Consider the following 20062-nt stretch of genomic DNA (forward strand, 5'->3'; position numbering starts at 1 on the left):
TCACACACACTTTTTTTTAAAGCATCTACTATTCAAAAGAAGATTATTTGATGTTTTCGACAGATGAAAAAAAACAGCAAAAAGGAAAATCAGGGAACGATTCAGATGAGGAACCAGATTCTTACAAGGGCCAATAGTGGTTCTTAACTCAGATAACAGAAGTCTCAAGCAGGCGCCTGATCTCGCCGAATCGTTTGTCGGTGACTACATTGTGGTGACAATTTTTAAAGAGAGGCGAAGCTGTACTTCTCAAACACAAGGAACAAAACGGCAAAAAAGCTCCCAAATGGATAAACAAAGTGAAATAAGGAAAAGTAACAGGTAAAAGTAGGTATGGAAAAAATAAATTTTGCTATCTGATCTCGTCGAATCGTTTGTTGGTGACTACATCGTGGAAAATTATACGGACAACCTACACTCAGAAGAAAACTTTTCCTACTAAATAACTTGTATGAACTTTATGACAAGAACTGTTATATCTGGTTGACCGCTTGGTTCTTTGAGAATCAATTAAATCTATATATTCATGGATTTTTCAAATTGATTCTAAGGTTGGATACGTTAACCTTTCCGGAACATCCAGAAAAAAATTATGAAAAAACTCAAATTACAAGAAAAATATAATAAAATACTTTATTTAGAGACAAAGCGAAGCGTAAATTTTGCACCATTTTTAATACAACACAAAAAAACTCAAGTCGAAAAAAAATTTTCAATGTTGAAAAAAACTAGGTCAACCAAATCTTTTGTATGTCTAGATAAAATTAAATAAGGGCCCAGCTAAAGCTGGAAGTATGTGCATAATTTTGAATGAAGTTGCCATATTGATGCGGCACAAAAAATATGATTTCAAAACATGATTTTGCCCGAAACTTTAGTTGTTTCTCTACTAAATTAAGCGAGAAGAGTAAAACATTTTGAGATAATCAATTTTCCCAAGGAGATAACAATCCTACTACGGAAAATTAAAAAGCCGCCATTTCTGCACAAAACATTGTTGCAACCGGTTCTTTCAGTTGATTTTTTCATCTCAGATTTGATTGAGTAAATTTTCAGAAAACTCAAAAAATTTCTAGAAAACGATCAAAAGTTTTAAAAACCGTCAAAAATATTTCCAAAATTCAAAATTTTTCTTGCAAAGAGCAAATTCTGGCCGCCTAAGCAGAGAAGATTCCCAAAAATGGGTTTCTCGATTCAACACAATCTGAGAAATTGCTTGATAGTTTTCGAGTAAAGTCAAAAAATTTTTCTTAAGCAAACTGGACATAGCCAGTTATAAAACTAGGCTTTCAAAAATCTGTTATTTCTATTAAACCTATAGATACAAAGCATGTCAGATAGCTACTGAATGAAAATTGGTTTGAAATTAAGAACTTGAAGTTAAATTAAACAACTGACAATTGAAGAAGCGCAGTTTGCAAAGTTTGAAAGCAAATCTAAAAATTCGGTTGTAATTTTAACTTTATTACAAGACGTTGTCCCATGAATTTGTTGAAAGCTATGTTCAGAACGATGTTGATATATAGTTCAAGCCAAAATAATCAGGCAAAAAAGAAAAACTAGAGAAACTGAATAAAGATGTTTGCATAGATGAAAAACTTCATGACTTTTAATGGTATCGAAATTTCAAGAATTTTCTTATTCTCATAAGGTTTAGTAATAAGTTTTTCACAATCATTTAAGTCTTACGAATAAGAGCTCAAAAACATTTCATTAAGGAAGGACTTCTCGATGAAATGATTTGAGCTCGTATCATTTAGCAGGTATCTCAGAGATCCTAAAAGATTTAGAACCTATTCATTATGTTACAACAATCCGCTATAACTCTCCCATATCTCTTCGTTCATTGAATTTAAAATGTTTTCCCCTAAAGCAATCAGTTAAGATAAAAATGAGCTCAAAAACCAAACATTTGTTAGTCTGCGACATCAGCCAATTAAAAATTGCTCACGCTTTTTCTAGCAACAATTTTTAAAAGAGAGGCGAAGCTGTACTTCTCAAACAGCTTCGCCTCAAACAGCTCGTATCATTTAGCAGGTATCTCAGAGATCCTAAAAGATTTAGAACCTATTCATTATGTTACAACAATCCGCTATAACTCTCCCATATCTCTTCGTTCATTGAATTTAAAATGTTTTCCCCTAAAGCAATCAGTTAAGATAAAAATGAGCTCAAAAACCAAACATTTGTTAGTCTGCGACATCAGCCAATTAAAAATTGCTCACGCTTTTTCTAGCAACAATTTTTAAAAGAGAGGCGAAGCTGTACTTCTCAAACACAAGGAACAAAACGGCAAAAAAGCTCCCAAATGGATAAACAATGTGAAATAAAGAAAAGTAACAGGTAAAAGTAAGTATGGAAAAAGTAAATTTTGCTATCTACCGGAATCAAAGCTCCGACTTAGAGATAAGGAGCCTCTTCTTCTCGCATCTACGCCACGATTGCTCGAAAATTTGTTAAGACTAGCTACCAATAACGCAGCAAGAGTAACTGTTAAATTGAAAAGGATATTCAGCAACCAACAAACAAAAATTAAATTAATTCAATGCGACAGAATTGAACATCTGAAGTCTCCAGTCCTGACATCTGCGCCCATGACTGCTTAAAAAACTATGGGTCAGCTAAAGCTGGAAAAATCTGTTCGATAAAACAAGAAAATTTAAGTATTGCAAAAAATAAACCGTAATTTTTCAAAAATGTTTCAAATGTCAAAAATTGGACATTTACAAGTCCATAGCTGATTCCTTGTTCAATTTTTTGAAGCAAACATTTTTGCAGGAGATTATTAGAATATCACAATTCGTTAGATATCTTAATTTCAGAATTAACACCGTCGTTTTTGAGAAATTGAACTAACTCTGGATCAAAATGTCAAAAAAGTCTTTAGTCTAAAGTATATTCCATACCACAATTACGAAAACTCGAACTTAGATCTTGTTTTTTGATTGAACCCTTAATCTCAGACTTCGTACCGTGGTTCGTAAAAAAAAGTTTTCTAAAAACGAAGAAAAATTGAAAAAAAAAGACTTTGAAGTCCAGCATAGCTTTTCTACATACATTAGGGTAGAAACGCTATGCAGCGAACTCTCCCAGGGCTCCTTCTTTCGGTAGAACTCTCCGATTGAACCTCTCAGATTTGGCAGGATAATTTTCATGAGACTCGAAAGGTTCTGAAAAAAAGCTCAAAATTTCAAAGTCGATTTTTTAATGAGTTCAAACTAATTTTCTTTATAAAAAAATAGGGCGTAGCTTCTCAAGCAGACAAAATAACGGCAACATTTTCTGTTTATTGACCACTTTTTTTTATCAAACTTGGCAGGTAAGCTGAGAGAAAAATCAAATTTCCAAAACTTCAAAATTAGAAAATTTGTATGGCTATGTTTTTTGTTCATTCAGTAAGGATTCTAAACAGCGGCTTTTATGGGTGGAAATTTTATCTGCATTATTTTGCAACGTTTTTTCGAGAATAAGTAAAAATGATTACAAGAAAAAATCAAAATATTAAAAATTGGACAATTTTTGAGGCCATAACGTTTTGTCTACAAAAACAAGGGCCTAGCAGCTTATGGAAGGGAGATCCCCATGACATGTTAATTTGATTGAACTCTTCACCTCTGAAATGTTTGGGTAAGGTAAAAAGAGGCTAGTAGAACACGAGGTACCCAAGGTCTTTCCATCACACAGGGTATTTGTATCAGTCATACAGGGTCTTTGAATTGTTCTTCCCACCAATTTTGCCAAAATAAAGACGCCAGAGCAAAAACATAAAAACGAGCAAAACAAAAAACAAAAAACATGACCAGGTTTCAGTTCAATTATTGCGCTATGTTTGTTAATTAAAGAAAACTTGAATAATTGGAAACAGTTTTCAATTTTAGAAAAGTATCAAAAAAGTTTTCGCATATCGATTTTCTTACCTACCATAAAAAACTATTCCAAAACAATCATTCATGTAGGAAGTTCAGTCTAATTTCATCCACGATTTTTAACTTGAATGAATCTATTAAATTCCTCTTGAAACAATAGAAAAAAAAACATTTAAAAATTGCACAAAATGATTCAAAAAACTAGTTTTTTTTTCGATTGAAAAAGGATATCAAAAAACTTTTCAAAAAAAACCTAGAAAATCAGTAGGAAACAGACCTTTGTGTTTAAAAAATTCCATTCAACAGAAAAATATTACAAAAATTTTACAAATTCCGTTTGAGCGGAAACCAATGATAAGCAAAGAGTGCCCAGAAAAACCCAGTACACATTAATTAATTCAAAATAAATCTAATCGTTTGATTTAAATTAGGATATCATAAAAGAATAAAGATAACCAATAATGACAAAAACAAAATTTGCCGCAAAACGATAAATAACGATAAAACCCGAAATTCAAGTCTAACACCCTTTACACGATATAAGCTAGAAAGCAATGAAACAATTCTGAGCAAAAACTGATAAAGTCAACTACCTACTTGAATTAGTATATCATTGCTCAAAAGATTTTAAATAACGATTGAATTCTTAAAAATGTATTTATTTTATAATTTTTGAAGGTGGCTTAACGTTTAAAAACCAGTCGCTCAACAAACAACAACATGGGTTTTGGACAACTCTTTTCTGTGAAACAAAATGTTTTGTTTATAAGAAGTTATGTGAGGTAGACTTTTATTGTTTGAAACATTCACGAAAGAATTAAACACAAAAGCGAAGCGGTGCTTCGCATCACTTGCGATGTAACACAAGCAAAAACACTGGTGAAAAAAAAATGAAAGAAACTAAGTCTACCAAAAATAAAAAAAATTTTCCTAAATCTCGCCAGAAGTTCTTTTTAGACAAAGGTGCCAGACATTTGAATATTAAAACAGCAACAGCAAAAAACAACCGACAATCTTTGAGCAGACACAAGTTGGGCAGAAAACAAAATGATAATTATCAAAAAAAAAATCTTCAATATTTTATGTCCTTTCTGAAGCTACAAGGAATAACACTTGACTTTTATAGCTTCAAAAACAGTTGCTTACAGAAAAAAAACGTGGTAAGACAATTAAACTCACAATCTTCGAGCAGACAAAAGTTGAGCCATAAATAAATTAGAAAAAAAAGTAAATATTTCTAATCCCACCTAAAACTACTTCTTTGAACAACACTTGCAACTGCAGTGAAAGTTTGCTTGCAGCACCAACTAACTTCGTGATGTAGTAATTAAGGCGACAAAATTTGGGCAGACAAATGAAAGTCGGACAATTCAATTTTGAAAAAACTTTGAGCGAAAAATTGTTTGAATTTTCAACTTTTATATTTCAACCGACCTGATTTATTCAAACTAAAAATGTTAATTTTTTGCTGTTAAGCCGATGATAAATAGTTTGATTAAATTTGATAAACCATTAGCCAAAATCTTTTAGTCCAAATGAAATTAGTAAGAGTAACAAAAGAAAAACAAATTAGCAGTCAGGGTTAGCAAAATTAAGAACTAAAGAAAATAATCAACGACATTTGAAACTAAGCTAAAACTGCTTAAAGCGCAAAAAAATTCGTGGTGTGGCAAGTAAGCTGACAATTCATAAGCCGACAATCAAAAAAACTGCTTGAACTTTCAACTTTTTTAAATTCAAACGACCTGATTTACTCAAACTAAAAATCTTCATTTTTTACTGTTGAGCCGATGCAAAATAATTTGACTAAATCGACAAATCATAAGCCGAAATCATTAAGCCCGAAAGAAATTACTAAGAGTAAAAAAGGGAAAAAAATTACCAGTCAGGTTAAGCAAAATTAGGAACTAAAGGAATTAATCAACGACACTTGAAACTAAGATAAAGTTGCCTAACGCGCAAAAGAAAATTCTTGGTGCGGCAAGTAAGCTGACAAGTCATAAGTCGACTAACAATAGTCAATTTTGCCGGAAAATGCAATTTTATACACAGAAAAAAAAGAAAAAGAAAACGAAGAACTCATAGTTCAAACAAGCATAATCAGCTGCTGTGTATGTTGGTAGAACAGAATTTTCCAACCTCACTTATTCTAGAAAAAATCACAAAAAATAAGAAAACTTTCTAAAACCCGAAATAACCATAAAATTTGAAAACCAAAAAATGTCCAAAATTTTCTGAGAGCTTCTTTTAGTACTGGCAATTCAAATCACATTTTCGATAGTTCGGATAAATTATTTAGATATTCAGACCAATTCGCACAAATGGTTCGCAGCATAAAATTATAACTAAGTAAATCTAGACAAAAACAGAATCATATATAAAAACGAATCAAGAAACGACAACGCCTCCTAAAACTGTCGATTGTTAACATAATTCCGATGTTTATAGAGACAATCCAATCTCAAAAGGAAAAGCAAATTGTTAGGCAAAAATTAAAATATGACGAGACAGCTCCCTGCGTAACCATGCAAAACTAAACCCTCGGAAAATGCTATATATGTCGAGATACGTGACATCACTTAGTTAGTTTTTGTAGACAAAACATTTCAGTGAGCAGTAAAACAGTGTGATACCTGATAGACCTGATGTGAAAACATAACAAGGTTACTACCGTATCTTTTCAGTCCCTGGTTTTTATTCACTCTGAGGCTGCGCTTGAGTGTTTTCACAGTCTTCTGCGCTAGTCTGAAAACCCAGGTGGTGGTTTTTCTGAGTCTTTTGAGTAGCCTTCGCTTTTCTGATGTTGACTTTGATCTCACCATTTTTCTGCCGTTAGTTGATCTCACCTATTTAGTATCTGGTTAGGCAGGTTCTCTTTCCCGGCTTGACATTGTTCTTCGAATAATTTTATTATTTACTCGCGGTCATTTCTGTTTATTTATTTTTTTGTTTTTCCTGTTGTTTTTGATTTTTCCGAAATTCCTGGTATTTCAAACAAAACTGCACTCTTTCTTGTTTCTCGTTCCTTTTCTCATATTGTGATGGTAGCTTTCAATATTCTTGATTATTGTATTGATAGTTTTTTCTCCTTTTTCTTCAATGTTACCTCTTGTGTTTTTTGGCTCGGTGATCCTGCATTGTTCGGCTTTTCTCGTTTTTTGACAGGTTAAGTCCTCCTCCCGTTTCAGTGTCTTAGGATGTTACAACTATGGGTGCCATGAAAGGGCTACTACGCGTCAACTAGCCTGTAAAAACGTATGTTGCTGGTGGAAAGAAAATCACAAATAATCAATTGTCAATTCAGCAAAACAGTTGGTTAACATCACAAAAAAACACTCAAATCATTCAAATGGCAAACAAATTTAAAAAAAATTCAATTTATTTCAGAAGTCCATCTTCTCATCCAAAACAGGAGCTGTATTGAGTCTATCATCTCTCATTCTCTTCACAAAAACATCAAAATAGTCGATGTATTTCTTCATCGACGTCAACTTGTACTCGTCTGACCTTTTACTCGTATGCACTTCTAAATTTTCTTTTTCGTTCATCAAATCCTCCTCTTTAAATTCCTGTTTCCCAAAAGAGTTCATGTCTTCGTTTAATTGAATCAAGTTCGGAACTGCAAAAGGGTCGAAGCTGTCCAGTTTATCCACATCAATCGGCACACATATATTACTCGTTTTAGGATGCACACAAAACGGACTTTTCAGCAGATGGTTCACCGCAGTCGAGACATTTACATCAAGTCTAGGGTAACAATAATGCAACATAATCTCCCAGTCGAGTTTATTGACTCCCTTCATACTACAGGTACTCAAACATTTTTTAATAGATTCCCATTTATTTTTGATGCTCGGATTCTCAATTATGGATTTGACCTCGACCTTCATAGTTGCGTCATCAGGCAGGATTCGCATGAAGTCTTGAATCTGTTTTTCTTCTTTGAACAATTTTTGCTCCTCTGCAAATCGATTGAAGTGACGATCGATCCAGTATATTGCTTTGTAAATCAACGGAGGCGGATTTGAAGGAAAGAGACTTCTTTTGCCTGAAGAAAGAAATTACAAATTACATATTGGCAGAATATCAGACGATACTATTTCTTTCCGCGAACGATGCGCCGAGTCCTCCCCCCCCCCCCAAAAAAAAAAAAAACATGGTTAACAATAAAGTTTGGGATAACAACAAGATGAGCCTTCGAACTTCGAAGAAAAAATAGATGGCCTTGAACCTCTTGAATGTCTAGAACAATATATAATTGACAAATTTTTCATGAAATCAAATCAATTTGAGAAAATTGGGTCAATACGAAAAGATTTTATTTCGCTGGGTAATCTGATATCAGGCAGAGTAGATAATGGCTGGTCTCATGTAGTGTAAAGGGTGTCATCTCAAATTACGTGACACTTGCCTGTTCTGTCGACCAGTTTGGGGATGGACAAGTAATCGCAGATGGCACTTCGCACACTCTGGTCATACTTGCGCACATCGTTGTCACACACCCAACAATGGATACCTAGAGAAAAACAAACAAAAAGATATAATCAACAGAAAGTCGGAAAAGTGTCCTACAATCCTTTTTGGATAAAAAAGACCCAATTTGAGAAAACTGGATGAAAAGGTTAATTTTTTATCGGCTGAGAATTCTGGAAATTTAAATCTTTTTTTGAAACAAGAATACAGTGTTTTTCGCGTCCTTTTCACTTTTTTAATCGGAGAACATAATGTGCCTTCCAGTTAGCACAAATTGGTATTGAATGGAGAATTTAATATGTAAATAACAGCAGAATACAATGCACTTTACAGGATGATTTCAAAAAAGTAGTCTATGCTGTTGTCTCTAAAAACACTTATCGCACTGATAACGCTATTAAGTTTCGAAGTCGTTTCAAAACATCTGCAACATCAGAGATATTACAAACATTTAGAAAGTTTCGATGATTAAGCAAAATACAATTAGCACACATCCATCAAATCTGCAGAATAACACTCACTCGATCAAATGCGAGACAAACAATCATTTTGCTTCCAAAAAATTGCGCATTTCCCAGGCCAAAAAAAAACAGCAAAAACTTCGTCTAAACACGTGGCTACCCTGTATGAGCGGAGGAAATAATCATAATTAGCTAATTGTTACCTCGTCTGCCCGAGTAGACCCAAAGGAGATGCCGGAACCCAAAGTCATTTCTGAGACATTCGTCTATGAATTTGATTGCAATGGTCATGAGACGCCAGCATTTCAGACATATGTTGGCCTCACTACAGCAGTACCTAAAAAAGCAATATGATTAACTTAATGCTAGTTAACGTTGGAAAATTAGCTTCAGAAGTTGCTCAGTCCAGCTCCCGAAATATTAACACCAGAAACCATCTCTTTTTGTGGACCATCCCTTTCATTAAATATGTACCGATTGGTTGGTTCTTACCAATCGAAGAATTTCTGCACAATTAAATCCCAAGTCCATGTACAAAAAAACATAACTCGATCCCAATTCTAAGACGCAGTTTTAGTGTTCTCAAATTATCAGATCAAAAACCAAGCTTTACTTGATGGAAAAAAACGGACTAATTACCTGACGTCATCGTAATCAGTCATATCGATATCAAACACAAGTTCTTTCTCTAGAGCCCGAAAGCCACCAGGAGGCGCCATTTTGTGATTCTTCGGTTTCATAGTGTAAAAAGCACCGATATCTATTTTGTGCGGCATACGACGACATATTTCCTTCTCCATTTCCAAGGCAGTTTCAAACGACAAATATCGAATGTAGATGTCGTCTTTTAGCGTAAAAGAGAACTCTCGGAAGGAAAAGTATCCGTTCGGTTGTTTCTCGTCTTTTGAGAGCCACTCGAACATTAGCTGATGAGGAAATAGCCGCTTGTAGTACACAGGCAAAAGTTGAGTAAAATCAGCTGACATTTTTTCTGAAAATAAATGACAAATTGACGTCTACTATATCGAACAATAGAGTTGTTCTCATAATTTTGTCTGCATTTTGCTCTTTTTACAAGATTTAATTAAGTTTTAGTCGATCTAAACAATCGCTTCGTTTATTTCGACATTATTTAGCCTCGAAAACAAAAACATTTTAGCACCAGTTAACCGATTGATGGCTCAATAATCAAATTTCATACATCTTTGCAAACACTTTTGGTACATTATGGAGCATATCTGACGCCACCATTGACCGTCCGAATTGCTCAAACGTCTTATGACTTGTAGCTCTCACCAAAGCTGAGGCTGCATAAGCACCTATCATAAATGGATCGAACTTAGGCGAAGGATTCGACTGACTGTAACTGTCGGCCCAGTGAACGAAAAGCGAAACAGCTGCTGATAACAAATCACCTTGTCCGCCACACCTCGAAAGCCCGGCTTCAAAATCACTAGTTTTAATTTCACCTTTACTGTAAATTAGATCTTCGGATCCTTTGAGGAGAATCGAACACCCTCCGAAGAACTCAGAAACAGTCTTCAAACTATCACACGAGTTCTCATTTTCGTCTATTCCTGCAGCTTTGAGCAGTACTTTAAACTCCATTTTATTCGGCGTTAAAACAACACGTGGATAATTTGTAAACAGCGAAGGATTTTGAGCAAGCAAATGGATACTATCAGCATCAAAAATTAAAAGCTTGTTTTGTTGCTTCGCAGATTCGACTACCTTGAGAGCAGCAGTAAAAATAGACGGATCTCTACCTAGTCCAGGTCCAACGACTATTGCATGCAACCTGTTGAACCACTGAGTTGTATCCTCTACTCTACCTGAATCCAAAGTACTGTGAACTATAATATCTGGACTGTAAGACCTAATCGACGGCGCTATTTCCTTGGTACAAAATATATGAGATAAATCAGCTCCCAGTCTCAATGCTGTCATGGCTACATAGTAGGGAGCTCCTGAATAATCATGAGAGCCACCAATCACTCCGATTCTTCCACATTGACCTTTGTGAAGTGTTTGTGTCAGCTTTGGAACACACTTCTTGAAATGCCCCAACATCTCAGATTCGCATTCACTTGTAGTAAGATCAGATGTCATAAATATCTGAAACTTTTTTTTCTACCTTCATGGTTGTCGCTTTCTTAAGATTTGCGACAATTCATTGCTACGAGATTTTCAGCGCAAGCAACTAGCTTCAAATAAAAACCATATCCCGCCTTTCAAAATAACTTACCAAAACGAACTTTTGATTGAGCATCATGTCAACAAACGCTTATAAAAAACTAAGTTATTAGCGTGCAAACTTTTTCAGTTTTCCAGATGATTTCATTAACTCCTCCTCCTGCGCTCGTTTGACAGCTTCGTTTTTAGGCTCAGTGTTCTGAATGAAAAAAGATTGCATTTCTTCGAATCTCAGATGCTTTCCTAACAAGTTCAGCCTTGTGCCATCTGTGTATTCAATTGAAATGCTCGGTTCACTGTTATCGTTGTGCACCTGAAACATAAAGTGTCAAAAGAAACACAATTTCTCCAACTGTACTATATTGGAATCACGTGTCACCAGAAACGCAATGAGAGCTGAGCACAAAAATAGACACTACATGTACACTCTATGTACACAATAGACACTACATGTACACTCTTTAAGAGATTATTGAATAGATGGAATAGTGCTATTAATTGTCAAAAAAGGAGAACAATATATCTAATACATAACACCATGTGAGAAAAATGAGTTTTGAAATTCAAGTTTAATGTGTTTTGTCCGGATGATTAAATCTGAACTGTATATACAGTCAGGGGCGGATCTAGGATTTTTTCGAGAGGGGGGCGGATATTCAAAAAAATTTCGAAAATTTTGTCGACCTTTTGTTTTGGTCGACCAAATTGATTTTCTGGAGCTCTCCCAAATGAGTATAAAGACCCCATTTTGACCCCATTTCTCAATTTTCTGCTCCACAGGCAAAATTTTGAAAAAACAACAGGTCAAAAAAGACGTTTTTTGGAAAAATTTGAGAAAAAAACTTTGGTCAAATTTTTTTAGGTCAAATGTAGTATATTTATCCCCCCATCAAATTTGGTATATTCTGGCGCCAAAGGCGCCTTTAGAAAAAACTTAGGGTCAGGTCAGTCAGCCAAAAATGGATATCTCAAAATAGTACAAAGGGGGACCCTTTGGGTCGGCAGGGGGTCGAATCGTGAGGGAGAAGAGCGTCCCCACCCTAAAACCGCTGGTGTATACAGTGCTGATTGAAATTATCCGGAAAAAAATTAATTATCTTAGTTTTACATAAACTTTCTCAAATTGGGTTGACTTAAGATAAAAAACGATCTAGACAAAACTTGCTTAGAATATCAGCAGAAAAAATATGGTGCGCTTTGTTTTGCAAAAATTGATGATTTTTGGACGTTTGTAGTCAATTAAAAATTACGCAAAAACTAAATAGTTGATCATTGACATGATTATATCAAGATCAGCAACTTGAGTAGCCCATCAAACTTTAAGAAGGCTATACTCTCTAGAAAATTGAGCTCAAAAATGACTTCAAATAAAAAATGCGTGTTTTATGTAGTAAAACTGACCTTTGTTGGCTATCAAACAAAAATACATTAGTTTATCAATGCTTTGAAGATTAAACTTTTCTTAAATCTTGTTGAACTACAAAAGAAGCTCATCTTGATATAATAGAGTCAATGATCGACTAAATGATTTTGGCGTAATGTTTGATTGACTAAGAACGGCCAAAAAAGATCAACTTAAGGGGTAAAACTTTATGCGTAAACTTTGCAAAACAGGGCAGAATATTATTTCTGCTGATATTCTCAGCAAATTTTGTCTTCATCGTTTTATCGTTTTCAGCAAAAAACTAATATTCAATTCGAAAAAACGCATTTTAAATTTCAAGTTTAATGCTTTTTGTCCGGATAATCTAAATCAACACAGAGGCGAAGATGAGCTACGCGCCCCTTGCGATACAAAAGAAAACCACTAAGAAAAAAATCTAAATGGCGAAGAACTAGATCAATCAAAATGAATAAGGCTAGTTTTAAAAGAAAAAGATGCCAACACAAAAAAATAGCATCGGAAGAAAAATTACCCAGTAGTAACAAAGCCGAAATTAAATTAGCAGAAACCATTTAAGCCGAAAAAATCAACAAGACTTTAGACTTTAAAAACTTAATAAGTCACTCTCAACCTCACTTCGCAAACAAAAAACTTTATTTTCTCTTCAAACGAAACAGTATGAGGCCACTATGCTGATATAGTATAGGCGAAAACGTATAAAGCTTTAAAAAAGAAGAAAATATGACGGCGAAAATGTTGTCATGAAAAACTATGAGTTCTATTAATATTTTCAGTATTTTGTGCGATCCAGAGGGGAGCATAAAAAACTATTTCCCTTGAAACAACTCAAAATTAGGTCTGTAAGCAGATTTGGGCACAATAACGTTTTGAAGCAAAAAAAAAACTAAATATGCGCAGTCAAGCTTAGTAAAAAAACAGAAGTAAATTAAAACACTATAAGCAAGTACAATGTAACTTGCGTACAGCAAAAAAAAAGCCATAAAACGATGTGGCAACTAAGCCGACAAAACCAGCAGACAAATCACAATCCGACAATTTTTTTGAAACCGAATATTTAAAACGGAAAAAAAACAGGCCCTGACCGATTCAAACCCACTGCCTTTGCAGTCTCAGGTGTATTCATTCACCTCTAGATCAAATGAGCCGGAAACGCAAAAAAATTTGAATTAATTATGAACTGAACCTAAATTTATCATTTCTACTTCCTACAAAGTTTGTCTTCCTACAAAACAGTACCCGATTGCAAAACCCTTGCTTATCGCAAGGGTAAATACTTTAGGCTATCAAAAGAAGCTCAGTTATCAACTAAAATTTGCTTGGAGAAAACGATTGTGTCCTATCACTGGCTCTTTCCAACCCTCATCTCTATTACTTTCCATATCGAAGTAGTTAATTTCCCTTCAAACATTTTGCATGATATTCATTCCGCTCAATTGGTGGTGATCGTTGCTTGTGATGACTATTTTTTCAAATTTGTGATCAAGATGGTGGCGGTTGAATTATTTTAGCCACCGCGATAATTGTTTATTGTGAAACGGCTTACTACAACTTAACTTTGTTTAGTTTCGCCAATTTTTTTTTGGTTCTCAGTTAGATAAAGCCATTTGCATAATTCAATTTGCTCACTTGGCTTAAAACAGGCCGCATAGTTTAATACATCGGCTATAGGTCTGTGATGGAATTTAGATCTGATAGGCGGCAATTTGGGTTGAATTAAGTCGAACAAACCTTTCAACTGACAGCTGAAAATTGAGTTTTCGGTCAGTTTTGTGTCCTGATTTCATCTTAATACTTGGGTTAGCCCGAAAAAAACCTATTGTGGGTTAAGAAGCTAAGCTCTTTCCACTCCCCCCCCCCCCCCACACACATTTCAAATTGGCCTTTTATTCAACTGTCTTACGTGTTATTCTGGCGGAACGCGTGATGTTACGAAGTAAGGTATGAAGAACAAATCTGTTCACAATAGTTCGTTTGTTCACCATGAATAAATTTCCTTACATTATGACAACGCAAAATTACAACTAGTTTTTCAACTGAAATTCAATTCTGGAATTCTGGGGTGGGGGAGGCGGGGTGGAAAAGAGCCAAAGGCTCTTATTGGCGATTGTTCAGCTTGAATTTTTGAGATTTTTCATTTAAGTCTCATTTGCAACTCAACTGCTGGGCACAAAATTTGTCAACGAGACCAGTTCAAAATGATTCAGCAGGGTCAATAATTTACTTTTAGGCCTTAATTTTAGGTATTAACCTACATTGAGTTTGAGACGTCCAAATTCAAGTTTTTAATTTTTTTCAACAATTGTAACATTGCAGATTGTATTGCTTGAGCAGCCATGACCAGAACAATCGTTGTCAGCAGTAGCCTTATTATTATTATCAGTCAAAAAGTAGGCTTGCTCGTCAAAATTTTTGACATATAGGGAAATACCAAATTGGTTTTGAGCGATGGTTTTGAAGAGTGGCTTCAATTTCAAATTTACCATCTTATAAATTTGCACGTGACGCTTTAAGCCCTTTCAAATAGTGCCTGACAGATTTGCTTTGCTATGATTCTTTAAGCCGTTTGGCATACTTTTTGGCTCTTTTCCAGTTTCCCAACCCCCTCGTAAAATAAATTAAAGCTATTTAAAAAATTTTTCACAGGGCATTTTGCATGTAAATGTTGTAAAGACTTTTTCACTAGTTCACGCTGACACGGTTTAATGCAATTTATTACTGGAAAAACTATTTTAAATTTAGAAGAAAATTTAAAACTTCACTTTTTAAGACGGTCATCTGAGTTTCGAAAAATTAAAAAACGTTAAAGCTGACAAAATAATGGATTCTTGTAACAAAAACAAAACTCCTATTGATATTATGTAAGTCCATAGAACATAAAAGCTGACAAATTGTTTTTTTTCCTGAATACGTTTTTTTATTTTTCGCATTTGGTCATTTGATAGAAAAAGTAGAAGAAATTTGAGTCTAAGTCTGTCCTTCATTCTCTTTGGTAGTTTAGGTCATACATACAAAATGGAAAGTCTGCAATACACTACTAACATTCAATGTACACTGCCTCAAAAATTCATTTTACTCTGCAAAAATGAACAAAATTGGCGAACTATTCAAAAAAAACCTAGAAAAATATCAAAAGAAAAATTATTTTTCATTTTTTGTTATTTTCAACTGACAATCTCTGTAGGATGCTCTGTGACCACTTACGGCCCAGTAGAGGAGCATCCGTCTCGGAAAAATTGAGAACAAAAATTAAGTTAAGCGTTAACTTTGTGAAGCTATCTAGTCCAATTTTGTTTGAGTCATATAATTTCGCCCGAAGGGTGCAATTGCAATGCGAAAGCGTTTTCAGCTCCCCTGCTCTTCCATTTAAAATTTCCGGGTTGTGCGCAGGCGCAGGTTTTGGCTGAATGTACGCAAAAACCATAATATTGAAGGGAAGGGTGAAGCGCACACCTGACTGCCTAGATGACATGTTTGGAATCCAGTATTAGACTTCCATCTGGTCAACATATAATGGAACGCCTCAGTCTAAAAAGTTAACGTGATGTTTTATCATACTGGCGCAGATAACGGTTATCAAGATAAATCACAGAGGCAGAGCAATAAGCAGAATGTTCTAAGAGCAGAAACACTGAAAAATTTTATTTTCTTTCATTTATTTGGGCTAATTGATAAAAAAAAACAATTATCAGAATTGTCAATAATACCAAGAAAATGAATAAATTGTGAATAAATTGAAAATTTTCATTAACTTTTTCCATTTTTCAAAAAATCTCGAATAAATTACTCAAACTATGCATAAAATACTAGTTTATTTGGTAATATTGACAATTCTTATACTTAATTTACCGATTAGCTTATGAAAATTGTTATATTTCTGTTTTTCTGCTCTTGGCCCCATTCTTCACTTAGACCATTCCGCTTATTGACGGCCACCATATATCACATTTTGATAACACTTTCTAACCGCAAGCGTAATAGCTTTAATGTTGCGAGCGATTTCTTGATCTACGGGATGCTTGAGTCTAGCTATTTATCGTCGATCAGAAAGAGCGACAGGGTGGAACATAATGGCTAAAACATATATTGTTCTTACTTTGTATTCAATCGTTCCACATCTCGGTTATCTTTTCCAAGATTAAAGTATATATTCTTCAATGATAACAAAACTAAACAAGACTGCTCGTATCAGGGCGAAGCCCTGAATGTTCCCACTGCCATTTAAGGTCTATGGAGCAGTAATAACATAAATTTTTTTTTATTAGGAGCCAATTATTTGGGACCCCCTATTACATCTGCACCAGAATTCCTATTACGAAACGCATGAAGTCAAAGTGGGACATCAAGATAAACTATGTACAGAAAAAATGGGTCTGCTCTTTCTAGACGATACTTGGTCGACACAAACGATGCGCAACAAAAACACTGAATTAGGACGCAACTTTTGTTCAAAATCATATCTTAAGACACGATGTGGAGCTTAAAGCATAAAGCATAAATGATCAAATTGCATAATTAAGAACATTTTCAATGATAACAAGGATAGCCGGTTACTGTGCAAGTAGCACAGAATATTCCGGCCATAGCCTTAACATATACATTTTTCAAATGAGTAACGTTTTTTCTGTGTGGTGTGATAAAAAACTTAACAAAATAATAGAAATTCGGCAAATGCGCTAGTCGTAGTCAACTAGGCCAACTGAAATACAGTTTTTATACAAAAATGGCCAGAAAAACGAAAAAAAACCTTAGAAACGATTTTAAAAAAAAACTTTGATTCCAAAATGGCGCTAAAAACTCCAAAAAATAACTTTACTTGAGTAAAACTAAAATTTCACGGCTTAATAATAGCTTAAATAAGCTATTGAAAGCCTGCACACTAACCTTATTAGCTCGAAATTAGACCAATAAATCAAAAACTTCAAACCTTTTTTCTCGACACTGGGAAAGATTTTCAAAATTTTTTTGATGTCGTTCGAACCACGACTAAAAAGGCTTAAATATGATATATCACTCGGCCCAATCTGTTGATTATTTGTGGTCCCTGATTTCACGAGGACAACAAAAAGAAAAAACTAAAACACACGGAATACTAAGTTCCTCCATACTTTTCAACTACTTAGTGCAGCCACCGAGAGTAATCTAAGAGCACCCCACTATAGGGTTGGGAGTTTCAAAGTTTGTGAATTTTTTAAATCTAAGTTCCCCAAAAAATTTAAAAAAAACTTTAAATTCGGAAACTAGAAGCATTTGAGCAGTCGCATTTGGACAAAAGATTTGGAACCCCTGAGAGTACCCGAACAATACCCAACTACAAAGTTGGTAACTTCAAATCTTTTGTTTTTTTCTCTGCATCTAAGTTTTATGAAAATTTTAAAAGATATTAAACAAATTTGAGTCTCACGCACTAACCATTCAGCGACGGATGCTTAAAATCCTCGAAAACTAGACACCAATAACGCAGCTACACGTGCTAATAAATTATCATTTCGATGCAGCAAAAGTAGCACCAAATACAAAAAGATAAAATTTTGCGTGTAATAAATTGCAAATCATAAAGCCACATTAAGCATAAATTATGCTTTTTAAGAAATTGCGAGATATATTGAGTTGAAAAAATTTTGAAATCAAGATTTTATTATTGTTGTTGTTTGAAACAAATAACTTTTTTCGGTTCACTTGATGAATTAAAAATTCTTCAACTGAGTAAACTTAAAACTATTCGAATGTCAAAGCACATGTTATGAATAAGCTGTCAAGGTGCAACAAATTGCCAATCATTTTTTATTCCCAACTCGTGATGTTAATTCCCATGTATTGCCAAGTGTATCTAACGGAAAATTTCAGATTATTAGCTCTGTGATCAATATAGTTTCAGAACCCTCATTAAATAAATTCGGAAAACTAACCATCGTTGTTATTTTTGCTTCGGAGTTGCTTGAGCGAGCGTCGTCTGAACGAAGCCACTGAATCATATAGCGAGTAGAAGCACTATTTTTATCATAGGAACAAAATTTTGAAGCAATGTTTTTGACAGATAGAAGAGATGCAGTGATAGGTAGCTGATGAGTATAGTACTGGGTTACAGCAGCAGTAGCTGCTGAGACACCTTTTCGACTCATATCTGAAACAAGGTAATCAACAATGAGTATGATTATTTACAAACAAAACAAGGTCAAATGTTTACAAAAAAGTCCGCATAATAAAACCATTAGTTGAAACCAAAGGTTAAATAATTTTTTACAATATTTACAAAACGATCAAAGATCTGAACAATGAGAAACATGTCTAAAAATGCTCTTAAACTTTTTTGACCAAGCAAAATTAAACAACTGTAATTACATTTACATAATACATTACGTAATCATTAAAAAAATTTTTTGTAAATTTCTGAGATTTTTTAGTTTTTTGTTCTTTCAAGGTTATAAAATTTCGATTTGGGAATGTTATTATTTTTGATTCTGAAATGAGTTTTTCTAAATTTTAGCCATGTTATACATAGACTATAATTTTAGTAACAATTTTTTAAAATTGTTAATTCAAACGTTTTCGCACATTTTGTGCATCGTCAGGATATAAAATTTTTTATTTACAATAAAATGATCAAAGATTATGTATGAAATTCAAAAAGAACATGTTAGAAATTTTTAACCAATCACATTCTTACATCTGTTATTACGTAATCATTATCTCATCGATTATGACAATTTCCATACTTTTTTGTTACTTGAGTCATAATTTTTTTTTTTGATCTAGCTAAGGCAAGAGAGGTAGTGCGGAGAGGGATAGATGAACAATGGTGGCCCTCAATAGCATTTTATCTAAAGCTCCAGGCTAGAATTGCTATCCATGACATCAAGGATAGACATGAAAAGAAGTTAAAAAAGCTAGCAGAGCGGCAGGACAGACCGTTAATGAAAGTGAATGACAAATCGGTGAGAGCACTAGATGGCATTGAGCTACCCAAGTGGGTTCATGAAGTGTTAGGTTTTGGCCCAAAGCACCCGGTGAGGGATCGTTTCAATGAACTTCACTTTCTTGCGGACATTGATAATTTTTTATCTGAGCTTAAATCGCAAAAGGTACCAGGTGAAAAATTATGTGAAATTGAAGCTGCTGCAAAATCATACGCTAAACGTGTGCGGCAAACACCGTCGGATAGAGGGATTGAGAAAGCCAGGAAGTATTTGAAGGACAATGGTCTCTTGGCAGTCCCATTCGATAAAGGTGTTGGCTTCTGTGGTGTAATGAAGAAAACGACATATGAGGCTAAACTAACTGAGCTGCTGCAATCGGAACAATTTAGCAAAAAACCAGGTTTAACTGATAGTGTTGTTATGAAAATTGAGAAAGACATCAACAAAGAACTGTTGGCCATGAAAAAGAAAGATGAGATCGATGAGGCACTGTATAGTAGGCTTAGGTCCACGGGAGGGCAGCCAGCTCGATTATATGGATTGGCTAAAGTACATAAGAAAGGAACCCCTCTCCGTCCCGTACTGTCACTGCCAGGGAGCTCATATGAACATCTAAATAAAACTTTGGCCAAATTTTTTGAAAACATTGAGCTGGCAAACATTGAGACAAACACACAAATGGCTCGGGAGATCATAGAGAACATAGATCTAGACTATTATGAAAGTATTATCTCACTGGATGTCAAAAGT

General features: G+C 34.4%; 3 protein-coding genes across 6 annotated transcripts in view; 1 reads left to right on the forward strand and 2 right to left on the reverse strand.

Moving 5' to 3' along the window:
• Positions 1-20062, forward strand: part of LOC134851365 (small ribosomal subunit protein eS8-like) — a 478345-nt gene that overhangs the window by 309661 nt on the left and 148622 nt on the right. The gene's annotated exons all lie outside the window — the stretch shown is intronic.
• Positions 7141-9787, reverse strand: LOC134851191 (DNA primase small subunit-like). Its single transcript, XM_063867160.1, has 4 exons — positions 9440-9787; positions 9004-9137; positions 8278-8382; positions 7141-7914 (listed from the first exon to the last, which is right to left on the reverse strand). The coding sequence occupies exons 1-4, from the start codon at positions 9784-9786 to the stop codon at positions 7250-7252; spliced, it is 1251 nt and encodes a 416-aa protein (XP_063723230.1). The 5' UTR covers position 9787; the 3' UTR covers positions 7141-7249.
• LOC134851186 (ATP-dependent (S)-NAD(P)H-hydrate dehydratase-like) lies at positions 9901-18515 on the reverse strand. The gene is made up of 2 exons (XM_063867157.1): positions 18305-18515; positions 9901-11306 (listed from the first exon to the last, which is right to left on the reverse strand). The coding sequence occupies exon 2, from the start codon at positions 10907-10909 to the stop codon at positions 9989-9991; it is 921 nt and encodes a 306-aa protein (XP_063723227.1). The 5' UTR covers positions 10910-11306; positions 18305-18515; the 3' UTR covers positions 9901-9988.

This window comes from Symsagittifera roscoffensis, chromosome 7 (assembly GCF_963678635.1).
Source record: "Symsagittifera roscoffensis chromosome 7, txSymRosc1.1, whole genome shotgun sequence".
In the NCBI taxonomy this organism is placed as follows: domain Eukaryota; kingdom Metazoa; phylum Xenacoelomorpha; order Acoela; family Convolutidae; genus Symsagittifera; species Symsagittifera roscoffensis.